This window comes from Dunckerocampus dactyliophorus, chromosome 18 (assembly GCF_027744805.1).
Source record: "Dunckerocampus dactyliophorus isolate RoL2022-P2 chromosome 18, RoL_Ddac_1.1, whole genome shotgun sequence".
In the NCBI taxonomy this organism is placed as follows: domain Eukaryota; kingdom Metazoa; phylum Chordata; class Actinopteri; order Syngnathiformes; family Syngnathidae; genus Dunckerocampus; species Dunckerocampus dactyliophorus.
The window spans coordinates 14,387,629-14,407,154 of record NC_072836.1 but is presented as its reverse complement, the minus strand read 5'-3'; the positions used below and the strand labels follow the sequence as shown (position 1 = coordinate 14,407,154).

At 40.8% G+C, this 19,526-nt stretch overlaps 1 protein-coding gene across 2 annotated transcripts in view; it reads right to left on the bottom strand.

Moving 5' to 3' along the window:
- Nucleotides 1-19,526, bottom strand: part of LOC129170999 (thyroid hormone receptor alpha) — a 106,444-nt gene that overhangs the window by 53,382 nt on the left and 33,536 nt on the right. For both annotated transcript variants that reach the window (XM_054759248.1, XM_054759250.1), the window contains exons 2-3: nt 17,733-18,887; nt 1,058-1,286 (exon numbers count right to left, since the gene is read on the bottom strand). In XM_054759248.1, coding sequence (XP_054615223.1) covers nt 1,058-1,113 — 56 coding nt within the window. In that variant the 5' untranslated portion in view covers nt 1,114-1,286; nt 17,733-18,887. The remainder of the gene's footprint in view (nt 1-1,057; nt 1,287-17,732; nt 18,888-19,526) is intronic.

Here is a 19,526-nt window from a genome sequence, read left to right as displayed (position 1 = left end):
CCAATTAACCTAACGTGCATGTTTTGGGACGTGGGGGAGGAAACAGGAGTAACCGGAGAAAACCCACGCACACATAGGGAGAACATGCAAACTCCACACAGAGATGCTCAATGGACATTCGAACCGTATAGCAGAATAAGTCATGGCACGTTTGGTGGTGTGCCGTCAGATTTTTCTAATATAAAATAAAAATTTGGGCTAAATACTGCACTAAATAATACTGATTACTGACAATATGTATTTGTTTATCCCTAAATAACGCCCTGTTTCTATTATAACGGAACATTAGTTAAGAAAAAGGATGCTGAGAACACAAGAGGCCAGAGTCTACTGTACAAAGCCGCCCTATTCATACTGAATCAACACAGAATGAATATAATTCAACAATGGCCGATGTGACCCAATCATTGCTCCCCACTAATATGTCGGATAATAAAGAGGAATGCTTCTTGTTCTGTTTTTGTGCTCTAGACTGTTCTAGATGCCTCTGAACTCAGGCAGTTAATTTGTTAAATGAGGCATTGAGGGCAGTGTGTGTGTGTGCGTGTGCATGTGTGTGTGTGTGTGTGTGTACTGTATGTGTGGTGGTGTGAGTGAACACGTGCAGGAGGAGAGACCGCAAAAGCACAGATGGCTGAATGATGTTGTGTACTGCCTTTAAGTTTACCTGTCCTAAAAATACACTTGCTATCCCACGTCCCATACAGTACATCATCACCTGAAACTATTCCACACTCATGTTCTCTTCTTGCTAAATATACACATTGAATTATTTGCATCCCTGTAAAAACCATCTGTTCTGGCACATCAACAGTTAACCATTGGTCCCCTGTGATTTCAGCCCAGAGCTGATAAACACACAAATGCATGCACAAAGCACAGCATGTACATGTGATAATTGGACACTTTTAGAAGGTGTACATGCACAATCTAAAGAGATCCAATTCAAGAGCTGTTGGTGGCAGTGGTGTAGAGTTGCAGTGCATCGCACTGAGGGGACATTTCAGTTTCTTGTGACCACTGTAAAGACTTTATGAAAAGACACAGTTTGTCTCACCCTTTCTCATCTTTCTCTGAGGAGTTGCTATTCTGCTTCTTGGACGCTGGCTCCATTCAGCCTCAGTCCCATGCAGCAGCCAATCACAGGACAATGAGGCGGATGCCGGCCTTGCCAGCCTGTTTACGATTTGCCTGCAGACCCTTCAATAGGCAGCCAGCCGGGAATGGTTGCAGCCATTGGCTTGTAAGAACATGGTGGGCACAACAGCAGCTGAAGCAAAGGAAAGCTGGAAAAGGAGAGACGGGAAAACAGTGATTTGAAATGCTAAAGTGAAATGTAGACATTCTACAACATAGCATGACGTGTTTAGTATTTATCTGATCACATCAATGCAAAGCATATCTGGCAACAAATTATTTGAGTGGCCCATATATTGATGCTATTTAGACAGCACGATTATTACACTGTTATACTTCAGGTTGGCAACAGTAGAAGGCCACGCCAAAATGTGCAGTTTAACCCTATAGGTGGTCACACCCCTGTGCAATACAGTTAAACTGCAGGTGCAATAATCATGCTGTGTAAATAGCATCAATATATGCCACACCTGTGAGGTTGATGAATTATGAATGCTCACTAACACAGATTTAGACAGATTTGTGAACAATATTTGAGAGAAATAGGCATTTTCTGTACACAGGATAGCATTTTGTGTCGTTGAGTTCAGCTCATGAAAAAATGGACATTTTTTTTTACCTCGCAGACGTGGAAAACGCAGGCGCAGCATATGGTGACGTAGCATGACGACGGAGCCACGCAGACGCTGCCTTTCAGCTTACATTGACAGTGCAGATGTCAATCTGCCCACGAGTTTTCAAATGCTCACATAAAAGTCGGTCAAACCGGATTTATGATCAATAATGTTCATCATAATTTTGTCATTGCATCGTCATGTCGTTTCTCATTTGTGAACGCTTTCGGCTAAGCAAGCCAGCCGCTTTCAAAGCAAAAGTAAACAGACAAGGCACACGGCGCCACTTTTCTATTGTTAGAAAAAGCTTGTCATCAATCAAGCAAAGCAACGGAAAGTTTGCAGAAGGAAAGGGGGAGAAGACGAGCTAACAGTGCCATCAAGCTGCTAACTGACGTGGAGGTTTTTGAGTGATTTTTAGGCCCAACGTGTTAATACAGAACATCTTCCCACCTGACTTTCTTATACGGATGTATGTGCCGCATTGAAATATGCATCTTTCCAAATTGTAAGTTGCCAGCATTATTGAATTGGATTCTTATTTGTGAATTTACTTTACTAAGCTGTCTCACTTGACACGTTATATTAGTTGTCTTTTGGTCATGTTTTTTTTTTTCTATAGCTTGTATTGCATATTGAAGTATTTGTCTTATTTTGCACATGCTGTTTATTTCTGAAAGGCGTCCAGGGGCCTCACGGTAAAAGAAGCATAATGGGTTCATTCATTACACGAGATGTGACCTGACATTAACTTGAGGGCAGAGCTGTTGCCTACATCGGTATCGGTTAATATCGCTATAGGCCAATTTCATTTCAACCTGCAATGAGCACCACTTGTTTGACACAGTATTTCACATCAGTGCTGTCAAAGTGGAGAAACAATCAGTCAACTCTGCGGCTCTTCTCTGTTTTAATTATTTTGCTTTCATAGTCCTGACAACAGGCGGTTATCTTGTCGTAAAAGCTATCTCATTGTTAGGACTCATGTTATCTTCCAATCATACACTCATACCGAAAGGACCTGTTGGTTGAGTACAGCTATGCATCTGCAGTGGAAAGCGTCAGTGTTTGGAACATTTCTGGAGGTGACATTTTCAGAAAATGAATGACTTAATCAGATACAGTAGAGGAGGCGTCAAAATCCAAGTGGACGAAGAAACAATTCGAACTGAGAAATCATATTTCCTGCCACATGATGTGGTATTTATGAGAAGATGTGACTTAGGAGGCAGGGGAATCTGGATTGCAAGTCACTCAAATTCCATTTGAGAAAAGCTGAAGAAGCTTACAGCAAATAAAAGTTAGTTGAAGTTTCCGACTGTTTTGAGTACTAAATCATTGTGAGTGCATGGGCCAATGGTGAATATTATTGCGGTGCAAGAGGCTGTTATAAATCTATGTGTGCTGCCATCTAGTGGTTTCTACAAGCTCTCGCCATAGCTGGCCACTAAAGAAAAGAGAATTCATGTTTTGTAACTATTTTTGTTGTTGTTTTTTTTTCTACAGAAATGCTTTTTCCACTTTGAAAAAAAAAGTGTTGTTTTTACAAATGTCACCGAACTCTACAGCCACAAACGTCAGGTTTTATACTTGAGGATTCCACATCTTCTCAAATTTAACATCATTGTCTATTGATAAGACAACGTCACAATTAAAAGACACCTACCAGACTTCATATTTAAATAAAACCCATTAGAGTTGTCCTAAACACAAAAATAATGTAATGCACATGCACTGTCTTACAAGGCAATGACGTAAGAGTTCCTGATGGGGGCACCAGTGCAACCATATAGGTGCCCTGAATATATACAGTGTGACCTGAAGTGACCTGGTTCCAGTACTGTGCGCCCTGTTCACATCTGGTGTCATCATGTTTCCCGTGTGATCTTAACATAAGGCGGCAGTACCATAAAGCAATAAGCAAGACGTCAGCAAAGTTTGAATATGTGAAGAAGACAACATGAAGTGGGTTTCCTCCCACATCCCAAAAAACATGCATGTTAGGTTAATTGGCGACTCTAAATTGTCCATAGGTAGGAATGTGAGTGTGAATGGTTGTTTGTCTATATATGTCCTGCGATTGGCTGGGGACCAGTCCAGGGTGTAGCCCGCCACTCGCCGAAAGTCAGCTGGGATAGGCTCCAGCATACCCCCGCGACCCTAGTGAGGATAAGTGGCATAGAAAATGGATGGATGGATGGACAACATGAAGTGTTATGTGCCATTGAAGAGAGCTGATTATTGTGTCAGACAAAAGACAACGCACATTCAAACTTCAAATTATTTAAGGAATTTGGATGCTCCACAATGTAAGCTTTGATCAGAGTTGCTGCTGTTGTTCTTGGTCAAATAGTGACCTATATAAGAAACATGTAAAGAAATAGATCGTATTATACTACATTAAGATGCAAAGATTACTGCAGCAAAGGATCGACTGGAACGAGCAAGGGCAAACTGCGGCCCAAACATACAGCCCGTAAAGCCTACAAAACAGGTCCGCCAACTTTTCCAAATTATTTTATTAAAACCCTTTAACACCGAATCTGTCGCCGGGAACAGGATTTGCAATGCTATTTTGAAACGACCATAAGCCTTGAACTATTTGTGCAATTCGGTTCCAACGGTTTCTGGCTCTGCGCTTTCCAGTGATACGCATGTCAATACGTTAATCTAAGGGACCGTGTCACGGCAGCTCAGAGAAGATGAGGCTTTTATACAAAGCAGAGCGGGGGGGTTCACGTAGAAGCTTTGTTTCCGTGTTTCGCCGCGTAGTTTGTCACATGTTTGCTTGTGGTTTTGTTTGATTGCAAATGTCGAGGAGGTTGAGACGCAGCTGATTTAATTAGGGAGGAAATAATTCAAGTAAGCAGTAAAGACTCCTACCAAAAATAAATACCGGCCCGAAGTTGACATACTCTTGTTCGTATTTGAAACTGTGAAGCCAAAATCCTTTATTTATGTTATGTATATTCTGAGTGCTTTATACAGTGAAAAAATGTCAAATTCAATTCTGTTTTTTGAGTTGGTCTGCCATCATATCCTGGTAAAACACTTAATGCATGCAGTAATGCAAAGCAAGTGCCAGATGGGGAAAGAAGTAACCTTGAAACAAGGAACAAAAGCACATGGTTTTTACATGTCAATTAGTCACACACACACTCCATCCATCTGCTTCTGGCTCAGACTCCCTGCCAAATGTTACAATCCATTGTGGCCCACGCATCAAAAGGTTTGCCCATTCCTGGACTAGACAGCAGTGGGTCATCCACGATTAAAGGCCAAGGTAATACTTTCCAACCTCCTTCCACACAGTCCAGGCCAAAAAGAAGTGATAGTCCAGCTTGAATTTGTACTTTCTTTGGCTCCATTTTGGGATTTTTGAGGTGAGAAACACTATGGAATTCAAGAAATAACTCATGGCAAAACAGGAAGGTGGTGTCCGTGTTGTCTCGCTGCCATATTGTCTCTGGGGAACAGTCACGTCAAGAATCATGTCTTCAAATGTTCATTTATCACTTTCATTTATCATTCATGTGTACTTACAGGCATTTCAAATAGTTTTATCATTATAAAACTATAAAAACGTGTTTTGTGTAAACGTTTTTGGCTTTCTGGAACGGATCCATTGTAGTTACATTATTTCTTATAGGAACAATTTATTTGGTTAGTGTCCGTTAACAGTTAGAGTCAGACCTTCTAGAGCGGATTACTGACGCTAACCAAGGTTCCACTGTATTCATTTATTTTGGCACCACACAAATTTGGCCCTACTTTTTCGCCCTCACTAATAAACACATTATAATGGGACTGAATGCAGCTTGTTGTCCCAACTCCGTACAGTAGATGGCATCATAACTCTGCTTCTTAACCCAGGTCATAGCACCCGGTATGCCAGAGAATAAGAAGACGTGGCAGGAGGTATCGGTGTAGTCAACTTAGCGACTTTGTCGCCGTACAGTATTTCACAAGTATTTAGAGCCTGTTTCAAAAAAGCGACTTTTTCTGGTCATATTGAACACTTGTGGAGACAAGAAAGCACGTATACTGTAGTTCTTCTCTAATGGCATCATCACATCTGTTCCTGGGTTTTCTATTTTTGTTTTTCTACCTTTTGTAAAGAGTGTTTTCTGAGCTGAAACGTGTAGCTTATTTGCCCCTACGCAAACCTTGTCTGATATCTGTGTTCCCATAGCCCCTTTTCCACCACAGGAACTTAATAAGGAACTTTGCCATTTAGCCTGGTAGTTTGAAATACCCCCGTGTTGCCATCACAATCTACCCGGGTAAAAAGGGTTACTTTTTGTTTTGTTTTGTTTGTGTGGAAAAGGGGCTTATTACTGTCAAGATTGTGCTTCAGCACATTAGGGGCAACGCCCTACTACAGAGACTGCTACTATCAAAAGTGGTTAGAACGTTGCAGTTGGTTACATTTGGACGTCTTACAGTTGACAGAGTTAATGTTAAATACTGGTGGCACTTCAACCACTGGTGTCGCAAGTGCCGCATACAGTCCATAGCTTTCTGAAGATGTCCTGCGGAACCTCATCAGAGGCTATCTGATATCTGCAGTTCAAAATTGTCACATCAGGAAGCGACATGGGGCTGAATGCAGCGAGAAAGCAGTAGGAGAAAACATACTTGGGATGTTAGGGTTGAAGATGATTGAAGACTTATGAAGCGCTAGCCACGCTAGCCTGCTTTAAATATTTAAACACACCTGGGTCACAGAGTACACAGAAGTACTAGAACTGATTTGTGTTAACCTACTTAGGTAGAGTACCGGGTAGGTCATCTGCATTCTTTATCATAGCCATGGCGAGATAGCTAGATAGCCAACAATCCCAAATACACAACTCAGCTTTTATCTGTTGCAGTTTACAAGTATTTCAGTTGCTCACCGAACCCAATGAGGTCACAGGTCAGCATTTTAACTACGAAGTTGAGCGTGGCATGATATATTACCTGGGGACATATGCGAGTGGGTATATGTTACTCCTGAGGTCTAAATGCTCTCGAACCTGATGCATATAAATCAGGGCAGATTCATGACTAAAAGCATACCAATGCTGTATGGATTATTACGACCGGGCTCCACTTGCGCAAACAAAACTCATCTGTTTAAAATAAACATTGTCTGAACCTTTTTGCATGCAACAAAGTTTGTACAAGCACTGCTTACAACACCGAACAGTAAAGTTAGCACTGCCACTAAAGTAGGCCATCCAGGGTTGTCATAGTAATGACACATTGGTCCTATTCCAAGGCATTGTATCATCAAAATCATTTTGAAGATGACATTTTAAAGTAAAAAAAGTTGCTTGAAGTATATACAAAAAGACATTGAGTGCATGTGATTAAGTCGAGAGCAGATTTAGCATATGTACTGTTCTGCATTGTGAATTCTATACGTACCTACAGCTCGTCCAACAGACAGAAATGTATGCCAGTGCACTTCTAATTAGCTGATTTACATATAACTTTGTACTTCACACTCTTTGGTCACACGAGGGAGAGACAAAGCCAGGGAATGGCTTTTAAATTTAGCTGTCTAAATATCCCCAACAAAAAAATAAGAGAAGGACTGAATTTACATGCCACAGCAGTGACAGACGCCATACTAATTTTGTCCTTATACACTTCAAGTTAATAAACTGGGCTCTCTCTGGCTATAGTGCCCACAATGAGTATGATATGCTCAACAAAAACTGCAGTGTATTCTTCTCTTAATATTCCAGGTTCTTTTTAAATGGATACAGCACTTGTGCGAGTCATGAACTAGTCGTTCAAATCTTGCAAGTTTTTTAATGAATCAGGACTCACGGGTACTCATCTTTGCTGACTTGTTCACTTACTCACCCGTGCTGCCACTAGCTAAATTCAAAAAGGAAAACCGTTAACATGCCGTTAATTGTGCAACTGTTACGGCATTTCTATGAATTAATTAGCCCTGTGGAAAAAGCAACAGACCAGGGGCCTCACTTATAAAACTGTGCGTGGAGATCTGACTAAAAGTGTGCGTACGCCAGAAACCCAAAATGTGCGTACGGACAAAAATATTCAGACCTAAAAAAAAGTGGTGTACACAGCTCCAACCCACATCATGCCCTCTCCACGCCTTCAGTTCGCCATAAGTGGTCAATGCAGAGTGGCTCATGAATGCGGCGTGCATATTTCATGACCCGTGATTGCATTTTGGCCCGTAAAAACATTTGGAGGATACAGCAGTAGCATTATGAACAAGAGGAAGATGAGGGGAGTGGCAGCGAGTAGCGTCCATTGTGAACAGCGTCAGTGGAACTTTAATATAAGTGCTCGGATATCAAGGCACACATTTCTATTTTTAGTGAGCATGTTTCTACATTTTTCCTAATTGATACCAAATTTTGGAAGCTTAGCAAAATCTGTTTAACGCAAAGACGGCGATGAAGTTATGCAGAAATGAACTGCTGTAATTCCAGACGGAACGTAATGAGGACATTAACACCATCAAAATATTACAATTCTTTTATGAGGAACTAATGTATGTCATTTGAAAGAAAACCCCATCATTTGTGGACAAGGAAAGAGTAAGTTTATGCACACTGCCCTGACACTGTCTGCACAAATAAAGGCCGTGCATGGAAAATAAATGTTGCTATTGATGACATACTTGACGTATGCAATGAAAAACTTATTTTTTTTTATACATTGTCCAAAAAAAAAAAGCAAGAAACTGAGCACTAAGGACATACTAGCTCTTTGTCTTGTAAACTTAATTTAATTCACAACCAGATGTTTGTTATAAGTAATATTAATCAAACACATATTATCAGGATTAGAAAATAAAATGATGAAGTATTCAAGCCGCGCGTTGTGTTTTTCGTATATCTTTTAGTCGGGATACCATACGCTCGTGCGCAGTGGTGTTGATGATAAACAACAAATGATATCCATCAGTGTCGTGTAAAATAACAACACTTCCCACAAATGTTTGAAGTAAAAAATGGCGTGATGTTTTAATGCAATGATGGATAAATCTTTATAGGCTTCCATTGCATGTTTATTTCTAACATACGATATCACTTCACCACTGTGAATGTGTGTCGCCTTTTTGCCATGTCTCCAAAAGGTGTGTACGCAAACTACAAAAGGTGGCGTAGCGGTGCGCACATTCTCACGTCAAGTTGTGTTTCTATAGGTACCATACTTGGCGTGGGAAAACGGCGTGCGCAACTTTCCCGCCCCATTTTGTGCATATGCAAGCTTTATAAGTAGCATCGGTCTGTCTCAAATCAACTATTCTTACCCACTGCAACACAGACTCGACAAAACGAACAATTCTCTTGCTCAACCCAGAAGTTTCAGTGACTCACCGGTGCTCGACAAAGACTCGAGCTTCAAAGAGGCGTGCAACTTGTCGGACATGTGTGTGTTTCTGCTCGTGCGCTTTATAACGAGTGAGTTGAGTGAATAGAGTACCCGATTCACTTCAGTGAGTGACTCATAAGAACTTGGTTCGGTAAAAGGAATCGAGTTTCCTATTACCGCTGCACATTGGACAAAACATTGAAGCATTTGCATGACTTCATTGTAACCGGTTTGTTTAATGCATGTAAAATACATTCATGATAAAAAAAAAAAAGAATCTTAATCTCATTTAATGTTGTCTGCTCGGTCATCCTTCATTTCGGCCTTGTTTGTTCAGCTCCGCATTCCAATCTCAACCAAGGGCTTTGTGTCCCTTCCAGTCCTCACTTGCCCCACTTTAATAGGCTCCAATATTTACACCAATTATCTGTGCAGTCATTGCTTTTCCACTCAGACTACATACTGCCATACTGGAATTACTGCACCATCACATGGTTTCATTTCTGTTGAATGACTCTCTCTGCCTGTTCACAGCTGTGTATGCACAAATAAGTTAGCATGCAGGCATGCTCCTCAGGCCCTGGCTTTACGAGCTTTGTAGTGTCAAAACAGGCACAAATCTGTTCCAAATGAGTTCCAAAACTGTTCAAGTGTAAATGTCTTTTGTCTGTGTCATTCATTGTGCAGTAGATGCAAAATACGACAATAGTTTAAATTGTTTTGCTCTTCAGGAGTGTCAACGAAATGTGCTTAAGCCAAGCCAGGCCAGCGTTATTTGTGTTGCACTTTTAAGGGAGTAAAACAGTATAAAAAAAAATAAATAAATAAAGGTATTGTATAAAACAACTAATATGTACAGGGCCCCAAAACATAAATAAAAAAATAACAATATAAGAACACCACTGCCGTCTAGTAATTGCTACCATTAGTGGTTTAAAAGAACAGATTGTACAAAAACATGTCTATATTCTTAAAAATTACCAATTAAACTGCAACAAAAATTGTCGGACATTTACGAATAAAATAACTAGCGTTTATGGCCGTACATGCACTTACACAAAAGCAGTCTCAGAGACTGCCACCCCTACCACCCCTACCCCTTCAAAAAAAACACCGCATATAGATTGCAGTCCTGTGGGCATCACCGTATTGGCAGTGCATCCCATAATATGGGAGCTGCAGCTGCAAACGCTCTGAGCTCACGCTGTGTCCATGGCTAGCCTAGCCTAGGAAGGGGAGTGCATGTCGAAGACAAATTAAACTAGCCAAGCAAAGTACAATAACGCAAAGGATCATCCATGTGGACAGACACAAATGTATACAATTGCGCAAGTGACTTAAGAAACATTTTGCAATCTAATAATGTCAGTCAATTTAATTTAATATGTCTACAATCCCTAAGTATTAAAAATAATGAACACGGGATGTTTCTATCATTGCCCTATACGCATACAAAAAGGAAAAACTTATCCTGTGGGGTGTAGACAGCAGCATGTAATAATTTGCCAAGTACAGAAGTGAGCCAGAGAATGTTGAAATGCAAATGGATAAGTTAATCATGAACATTCTTAAACATTTTCATTTAAAAGCTTTTCTCCCGCTCCTTCTACCTCCTACTCGTTTCTCTCAGCAGTGTCTCGCTCTCCACTTATTCCACTTTCCCCCTCATTTCCCCTTACCCACATCCTTTCTCTCTGCCCTCACTCGCCCACCAATGGACTGTTGCATCTGCTGAGATGTAGGACAATGCTAATGTAGGACCAGGCTAACCATATGGAACTGATTTGTCAGACCTTCTATCGACACTGAACAATGTATTCTCACTGTTGCTTGCATAGAGACAAGGAATAGTAAGCTGAAGGTGGACTCATCGAGGCAGGAGCAGTCTGTGGGCAGGTGTCACAGTGCCGTTCTGTGCACACGGGGAGGTGACAGTGACTCACAGTAAAGTAGGTGACGCGAGAGACATTCATGTTGACGATAATTTGATGCCCTGCGATGGAAATAAATACCTGTAGAGTACAAATCAGATTTGACGGATGATGTAATCATTTTGACAAAGTGCCTTCAGACAGGGACGCATTTGCTGCAGGTGTAGCCACTTGCCACGGAGCCTTAATTACAGTATGTATGAAGTACAGTATTGTGTACCTTGGAACCTCCGTTAAACCATTCCCGAAAGTAGGACTCTAACCAAAACGTATGCTAACCGAATCAAGCTTTCCCATAAGAAATAATGCAAATCCAATTAATCCGTTCAGGACAGGCGAAAAACATGAACACAAAACACTTCTTGATAGTTTTACAATTACAGTTTTTCACGCAGAAAACAATCTGAAATGCATATAAGATTAAATTAACATTTACCTTGATAGAAGACTTGATTGTTGACAAAGGCGGCTATGAGGCAGCGAGATCCACACGGACACCACCTTCACATTTTGCTATGAGTTGTTTCTTCAATTCAATAGTGTTTCTCACATTCTTTTTCAAAGTGCTGGCACTTGCAACTTTCTTTTGCTACATTGTGGGTTTTTCTGCAGCCGTGATCAATAATAAAAACAGAGATTTGTGGCGTAACTGTGTTAGTTAGCAAACAACTACAGAGTCAAGCACTGATGACGTCATAGGCGGGCGACGGAGCTCAGGGACGATGACTTCCAGTTCCATTTTCCATGCTAACACAACGGTAACAGGGATGTAACAGGGACAAAAATATGTTACAAACACAGTTGGACTCACAATGTATTATTAACACAAGACATATTGTATGCTTAATGGGAAACGTACGCGAACCAAGGCAAAATTTTCGACATAAACTGAAAAATATGCTAACAGAGGTTCCACTGTTTTACTATTCTTTACCAAAATAAACCAAACACTACTGTGAAGAAAGAATGTTTACACATAGAGGTAGGGGCGCTATTTTCAAATGAGAAAGAGAAAGCTAGCCCTCCGCGCGGCTAATGTTACGTTAGTATGGTACATTAACTTTAATCTCACCGATTTGCGCTACGTTAATTTGACCTTGTCTCGGTCTTCCGCTCCATTCAGGAGGAGATGATGCAACGTATAAGATGTGCTATCGTGGTATGCAAGTGCCGCATTACAACGGATACACGTCACGGTGTTCAACTTGCTGTTCAGCCACATTTTTTTACCCTTTTTTTTTTTTTTACATTTTATTTTCCTTCTCGTTCATTTCTCGCGCCTCTTCAATCGTCTCGCGCCTTCAAGCATCCGCTTCCTTCTTCGTCCTCTGCGTGGGGGACGTAAAAGCGCGTTGGTGAACTAAGCGAGTCCTTGAGGCAGAATAATAGACAATAGATAGTGAGGGCGTGATGTTTGAACCGCAATGTAGCGAGGGACTACTGTATACAGTGGAATCTGTATCTGGAAAGTTGGTCAACCCGGTCCACCATGTTCTTTTTATTACCAAAAATTGCCCACTTAAGCCTGTGTCAACATACATGGTGGATCAACAAATAAAATGTGTCTTATCTCAAACAGAGCTTGGCCTCTTTTTGTAATAAATAAACCACACGTCGAGAAGGAACAACACAAAATGCTGTGTGTCTCCTCTTTTTCAAATGTGTGGGGAAAAAAAATGTTTCCTCCAGTTTTCCTCATTGCTATTTAGTAATGACTTTGCAAGGACTACAAACTATGCCAGTGACCGTGTCACTGTTGCCACTGATGACTGATAATCAAATACACTGAATGCACAAATTCACAAACAACCTGCCACCATGGTTTCAACCACAGTCCCCAGACAAGACAGCGGATGACTCATCTAATGGGCCAATTACACGTACCTGTACACACACATGCACACACGCACAACGGGATAATACGATTTTATCCAGCCTTGGTTTGTCCCTGGTGTGCTTTTTGCAGCAGAACAACTGGGTCACTTACTGACGTACGCAAGCACACAGGCACACTTCACTGTCAGAGCTGCCTGGTGTGTTCCAACACAATTGGATCAGTGAGTGAGAAATCCCACCCCATTTTCTCATCCAGAGACAAGAATCCCATTGGCCGATGCAGCATCCTATACATTACAGCATATCACAGCCACAGGTGGTGGAGGAGACGGCGTGTTGCCGTGGCAACTAGAAGCAGAGGCCCAGGAATAAGTTATGGTGCTATGATGTGAGGAGACTATCAATGATGGAGGGTATTATATGTGAAAGACAGAGGGTGGTGAAAGGACAGAGGGTGTTTGAGGTCAGGCTTAAACAATGGTGCACATCAATTGTTGTCTCTTTCTAGCCCGTTTACAACAGTTCTCATTGTCAAGACGCACAATCATTCCCTTTTTGTAACTTCTTATATACCTTTATTGACTTACAGACTGGTTATACTATTACTTTTCTAGGGTTTGACCCACTACAGCAGAACCTCGGTTAGCATCATTAGTTTGTTCCAGAAGGTCAAACACTAACCAAAACCGACACTAACCGAATCACTTTTTCCCATCAGAAATAATGTAAATCCATTTTATCCGTTCCAGAAAGCCAAAACTGTTTTTTTTAGTTTTGCATGCAGAAAACAATTCAAAATACATAGAAACGATGAGTATATAAGTGATAAATGAACATTTAAGGATGCTTTTACCTTGACTGAAGACATGATTCTTCAATGTGTGTTCCGAAAGACACCACGTGGCAGCAAGATCAACACCTTCCTTTTCAACAACACCTGTTTCTCACCTAAAAAAAACCCCAAAATGGAGCCAAAGAATGTTGCAAGTGCCCGCATTTTCCTAAAGAAGGTGAAAAATTCGATTGAATTCAAGAAATAACTCACGACCAAACAGGACGACGGTGTCCGTGTGGTGTCTCGCTGCCGCATCGTGTCTTTGGGTACAGTCACGTATTCAGTGAAGGTAAATGTTCATTTATCCCTTTCATTTATATGGACACTAAGTCCCCAACTAACGAACACAATTGGTTCCAGACGACCGTTCTTATGTCGAATTGTTCTTAAGTAGGGGAAAAGGTAATATTACCAATGATATAGGTACTACATGTACGTGTATACATATACAGTATATGTGTATGTATGTAAATATGAGTTTGGATGTAGTAGTAATATTAAACGAGGATAATTAATGAAAAAAACAATAATAAAAATGATATAATAATACGTAATGATAAATGTTATTTACCTTTGAAGAGGAGTGGTCGAGCATACGTCGTTGGTAATGGTGGTGGAGGAGGAGGAGATATTGAAAAAAAGAACAAATCGTCGTCGTTGTTAGACTCTTCTAAAAGAGGTCGTGTTCTGTGGGTGGTGTAGAATTAAGCAGGCCTATTAACTATTCATAAACTTTAATCACAAGCTGTGCCGGGTTGCATAGTACAGCTACAACTTAGCTTTTCGTCTCCTCCCCCTGGTCTTCATCGCCTGTTGGTCCCATTAGCAGTGTCACAGTGCCCTCTACTGGTCAAGCATGTGAAATATGGACTTAAATATAAATAAATATGGACTTATAAGGCAAAACACATGAAAATATAGACCAGTCGGCTTGCGTTCGTATCTCCGAATGTTCGTTAGTCGGATGTTCGTAAGTTGGGGACTCATGCAGTGTATTAATAACATAGCGTGACATGACGCACGGCATATTGTGCGCTATCCGGAAAAGCATACGCAAACTGAGACAAAATGGTGACGTAAATGTTCACCCTTAACCGAAAAACACGCTAACCGAGGTTCGACTGTATGTCAAAAGGAAAAGAATGTGCAGACACAATTATCCAGCGATAGCACGGAATTTCAATGATGTCCTCTGTGTGTGATGTGACTTCTGTCATGTTTCATTTTCAATGACATCGTCCCACAAGCATTATTGTTATTCCTCCATTTAACAGATATAAAAAGGACGTCTATACAACAACAAAAGTAAAGGGAAATTAGACACTGTAAAATGCCCAGAAAGCAGAAAAACACGGCCCAACATTGGTTGCAATGCCGCAACCATCATCAAGGATAAAGATGGTATCCTTGAACAGCGTAGTGGTCTCAATAGTGAGACATCCTCCTCCTGTCTCTCCCCCTTTTGCAACGCCCCTTCCAGTGAGCAAGGCAACCACAGGGATAAAAGCAAGGAGTTGTTTTTTTTTGTTGTTTATTACAGTTTCATTCCATTCTTGTATTTAATCTTTTTTATTATTGTAGTTTATAGTGCATGTTCTTCATGCGTTCTGTGTATAGTGTGAGTGAGGTGTTAATTTAGGCATAACGTAGGTAGAAGACGTACACCACAATCTAGGAACATGCATAAACTGAGGGTTTATTCTTCTGTAGGCTGCCTCTGTAAAGCTCTGCATCGGTATCTGTGTGTACACGTGTATGTGTGTGCGTGTGTGTGAGAGAAAGCGAGGAAGCCTCCACAATGTTCTGAGATTAAAGAAAAAGTTCCGACCTACACTAAAACTCAACTTGGATCACAGTCGTAGTAACCAAACGAGCTCGAAACCCAACAACATCTGTACCATGCGTGCAAGCCGTGATACGTGATATGAAAGCATGTGACCCACATAAGGGATCAGTCAACATGACCCCAAAATCCAGTCACACAAGCAGTAGGCTACTTGTGAAAAATACAGTTGTTGCTTTGTTAGCAGTCTACCAAAAACAGTCGAATGCTGACTTTTCTATGTAATTCAAACCCCTTATATTATCATGTGACAGTGTAAAAAAACTCATTCATTTCCATGCTATTCTTCTGTGTTTGGTTACACAGTGTCAGATGATGGCAGCCTTGATTGTACAAAGTGTATCTAACCAGGATGGCACTGTGGATTCAAGCTACAGTGATTGTTAGAAGATTCATGTCGGTGTTTTTCACAAGCCTATTGTGGTGGTGGGCTGCAGAAGGGAGGGGTCACAAAATGTAAAAGCTACTGCAGAAAGCATGTACTGTATGTTCACTTAAGCATACACTTTTTTTTTTTTTTTTAGCAGCAAGAACACTGCAGACCAGGACTGGATGAGTTGGTCAACATAAGCGCGACTGACTTAAAGGAAAACTGCACTTTTTGGGGGAATTTTGCCCATCATCCGCAATCTTTATGCGAGACATGAACACATGTCTTTCTCTTTTCTGTGCTTTCTGACATAAATAAAAATACGCCGCTAAATATGCACGTAATGGGAAGCAGCGTAGCTACTAGCCGGCTAGCGACGAGCTTCACCGCACGCGTGCCTGCTGCACGTTAGGGCCGCGCTCACAATCCTAAGGTAGGGCTACATATCGGTGCTGCCGCTGCTGCTGCTGTGTTTTTGTTTTTGAGTTTGGAAAAGTTAACGCTAGCTGTAGTGTTCTTTTCTATGTTGCTATGTGAAATCAATGCATCCAGGAAGGAAGTTCGGATAATGCTTAAAAGAACAGAATGCGGCAAAATACAGTAAGTATTGCATGTTATCATGAATGCACCTGTTACTACATGGTCACAGCTTGTATATAAAACCATAAAAGCTTGTTGGAGGGTTTTGGAGGTGTATTAAAGTGGGCTTTCTAGCCGGCATGGGGGTATCCCATTGCATTAATTAATTAATTAATTAATTGTGCATTAATTACCTGTCTCTTTGATCTGTTTTTATATCTTTAGAATGCACAGAAAAGAGAAAGACGTGTGTTCATGTCTTACATAAGGATTTCGCCCAAAAATTCCTTGAAAGTGTTTCCACTGCAGTTAAAAAAAAAATATAGTATCCATGTTATATTGAACTATTAGGGCGTAACATTTTTAATTAGCAGTTGTCAAATTAATTCATCATGATTAATCACCATTTGCAGCCGCAGTCGTCCCTCGCTACAACGCGGTTCGAACATCGCTCCCTCACTCTATAGCGGTTTATTAAAAATTAAGTAATTAATAAATGATTGCCGTTTGGTGGTTGAATACTGCCTATTATTAGTAGCAAAATATGCAGATTTTGGCAAATTGTACTTATTCTTGGCCTAAATTAAGCATTTTAAGCATCCATCCTTCCATTTTCTATACCGCTTCTCTGCTTTAGTGTCGCGGGGGCATGCTGGAGCCTATCCCAGCTGACTTCAGGCGACAGGTTGGGTACACCCTGGACTGGTTATTACAGGGCACATATAGACAAACAACCATTCACACTCACATTCATACCTAAGAACAATTTAGAGTCGCCAATTAACCTAACATGCATGTTTTTGGAATGTGGGAGGAAACCGGAGAAAACCCCCACACACACGGGAAGATCATGCAAACTCCACACAGAAATGCCCAAGGGGAGAATCGAAACCAGGTCTTCCCGATCTCCAGACTGTTACTGTCTTGGCCAACATGCTAACCACTAGACATGCGGCCTGCATTTTAAGCATAAAAATGGCTAAATGAACTAACTATCATTTTTTTCTAGGACTGTAAATGCTATTGGAATTGCACTGCTGTTGTTGTGTTCTGGTCAGAATAAAGTCATAAAGTGCCTCCGTCTGCCCTCACAACAGAGCGGTGTGGCTTGCATACGCCAAAAATTTTAAAAAAGTAAAAAAAATAAAAATAAATAAAAATCTTCACAGTGACAGTACACTTGCATGTGGTTACAGTCAAAACGTACAACGTGGAAAAAGTAAGAAAATACAGAACTCACCGATGCATTCCTTTCTTTACTCTTAAGGCGTCTTTTCGTGTGTTATTTTTTTTGGAACACAGGACAGATCTTCTCAGTTTGTTTACTTTTCAATGAATTTTGATGCTTTGACTTCTTGACTTTATCGAGAAGCCTGCAATTTCTGTCTTCTGCTCAACACTTCCTTGGAGGCTCCAACGGGTGAGCGGAAGCCGACACAGAATGTAGTAATAGTCTCTGCCTGGATTCTCTGAAGGCCTGTCGATCAATAGCTTATCTGTGCTACCACTTAGAGGCTTTTATGGGACTTTTTGAGAAGCAAATGCAGAATAGGTGTTTGCCGCATGGAGTCAAAATGGTTCTCTGGAGGACGCCCTGGTTACGGTTGCTGTGATCCAGTCCCTAAGGCAAATGAAAGATTCTGAAATGGGTGGTCCACTGGGTAAATCACAGCACCAGGATTTTGGATGAAGTTCCTCGTTCCTTTCCGTTTCCTTGAGTTAGCGTGTGTGCTGAGGTATATAGTTGTCTGACAGGTATACTATTTGGACAGGTGAGGCTACAGCTGGTGTATAGCAGACTTTCCGGCAGCACGGCCCTGCTTTTTTTTTTTTTTTTTTTTTTTTATATGGTACAATTTTATACAATGACCAGATCTAGGCGAGCAGGTGGTATGAGGTCCAGAGTCACTGCTGGTTCTAACATTTGCAGCAAGGAGAGTCTGAGAGGCAATCCAGGTTGTCACGGTAACAGCAGTAAGAGGTCACAGGTTTAGATATGCTGTGTTCCACAGTTGGCTGTTTTGATGGAAGAGGTAGGTGGCGGGAGAGTATCCCTGAGGTATTTATAGAAATGTTGTACGAAGGAAAAAAAAAAAAGCCTTATTAGATAATTGTTTTTTTGTCCTTTCCTTTTCTTTTTTTTTTTTATAGGAGGTAGAAAGCAGAGGCTTCTTCTGAGTGGATGGAAGAGAGGATGGTCGGAGGTAAGTCTGTCAAAAATATTTAAATATCTTGTATAATCTGACAAATAACGCTGGTGTTATCAACTATACAATGAATACAATAGTGTCAGGTGGAGCACAATCAAGGGAAGTCCGAGTGGTCCAGTTCTCCTTTTCTCCGAAAAACTGAACTGTCTCGACTTCGTCAGGAAGAGATTCCTCAGGGGTTCCACCTACAAAGAATAGAAAAAGAGACAAGTTTGGAATATGTCCACAGTAAAAAAAAACTAAAATATATCATTACAAGCACCACCGTATTGCCAGAGAATCAACAATTCAGAGTGTCCAAGCTTTTTCCAGGCCACATCAAGAAAAACGTAAGGATGAGGTGGCCACTTAGATTTTATTCACTTTTCTTTATTTCATGTATTTACTAAATCGCTAAAACCACTCCAGTGGAGGTTTAGATATGCTAAGCTATTAAATATATTTAAAACATTTTATTAGGAGTTTATTATATTGTTCAAACCTTCAATACAGTGAATCCCTGCACATTCGCCATCAGGGTTGGCTTTTAATATGAACGATTCCGGTTCCTTGTTTCAATTCCGGCTCCTAACGATTCTTGATTCCAATGCATTTAAAAGGCTGGGTCATAAAAGTTTGCAGTTCTTTTTGGATGAAATGTCGGAACTTCTCCATGAATTATTTGATATGAATTTTGCACAGGGGTATTTTCAACTACTATGTAAATATCAAAGCATTCAACTTGAATATAAATGTCATGAAGTTTCTTTTTACAGGAGTACACTTTCACAGAAGACGTTTACTCTTGAAAAGTAGTCTACTTTGTTGCCTCAATGTTGGTGTAA